We start from the raw sequence: 1,242 nt of genomic DNA, 5'->3' as shown, positions 1-1,242 counted from the left end.
ACTTATTATTACCATCACCAACTTAGTCTGAGTGTTACAATATTCTGCTGTACAGACACTATTTGTACGATAAAGTAGACCTTGCATGAAGAAGATTGTAATTCATTAAGACGCGGTGATTGTAGACTCTCTCGGTGACAAGGGGTTGAGATAAATAGAAAAATAAATCAACTGGAGCACTATAGAGTACAATATGGGAGTCAGCAAGGTACAGAGTATGTTTATGGGAAAATCTTTGTTTTTTGTACGTTGGAATCAGGGAACCACGGTGTGTTCCATGGATTGTTAACATTTGTTAAAAAATAATCCAAAACACCAATACATCATAAACAGATTGAATTGGGAATTTATTCTTTGGATTCATCCCTGAAATGTCAAAGTATCGCCCCTTTTTCTCTTTAGAGCCTCTTTTACCTCTTTATTTCTCAAACTGTAAATGAAGGGGTTTAAAGTGGGGATACATGATGTATACAAGACAGCCAGCACCTTGTCCTGCTCTGTCGAATACACAGACTTTGGCCTCATGTACATTGTGAGGATTATCCCAAAGAACAGGATGACCACAGTAAGGTGAGATGAGCAAGTGGAGAAAGCTTTCTGTCTTCCCGCTTTGGCACGGATCCTTAGGATAGCAGATAGAATTAAAATATAGCTTGACAGGATGAAGACCAGAGGGAAGATCCCAAAGAGTATGGCAGAAATATAAATGGCTAACTCGATGGTCCAGGTTTTGCTGCATGACAACTTGATGAGAGATTTGAGGTCACAGAATAAATGGTTGATGACATTGGATTGGCAAAAATGATGGTGAAAAATGAATCCGAGAAAGAGAAAGGACTCTAAAAGGCCAAAGCACCACGAAGTAACAGAGAGTCGAGAACACACCTTCAGGTTCATTAGATTTGGGTAATGCAGTGGATGGCAAATAGCAACATATCGATCATAAGCCATGACTGCTAGAAGGGAATATTCTGCTACAACACACGTGACAAAGACAAACATTTGGGTCATACAACCTGCATACATGATAGATTGTTTTTGTGTTAAACAGATATATGAGAGTTTGGGCAGAATCATTGTCGTAAAAGTTATGTCAAGGATGGACAGGTTGCACAGGAAGAAATACATGGGTTTGTGGAGATGAGGTCCTTTGATGATCACGAAGATTATGGTTAAATTACCAGTCAGTGCCATCATATAGATCAAAATAAAAACAATAAACAGGATGGAATGCAGGTCTGG

The 1,242-nt window shown here is 39.0% G+C and overlaps 1 protein-coding gene across 1 annotated transcript; it reads right to left on the bottom strand.

Annotated features, from left to right (window-relative positions):
* Positions 1-360: 360 nt before the first annotated feature.
* Positions 361-951, bottom strand: LOC134573007 (putative olfactory receptor 1F12P). The gene has a single exon (XM_063432367.1). It carries the CDS (start codon positions 949-951, stop codon positions 361-363), a length of 591 nt encoding a protein of 196 aa, XP_063288437.1.
* Positions 952-1,242: the final 291 nt, after the last annotated feature.

This window comes from Pelobates fuscus, chromosome 9 (assembly GCF_036172605.1).
Source record: "Pelobates fuscus isolate aPelFus1 chromosome 9, aPelFus1.pri, whole genome shotgun sequence".
NCBI lineage: Eukaryota > Metazoa > Chordata > Amphibia > Anura > Pelobatidae > Pelobates > Pelobates fuscus.
Note: the sequence above shows the minus strand (reverse complement) of the source record. Positions and strands in the feature narration are given on the sequence as shown.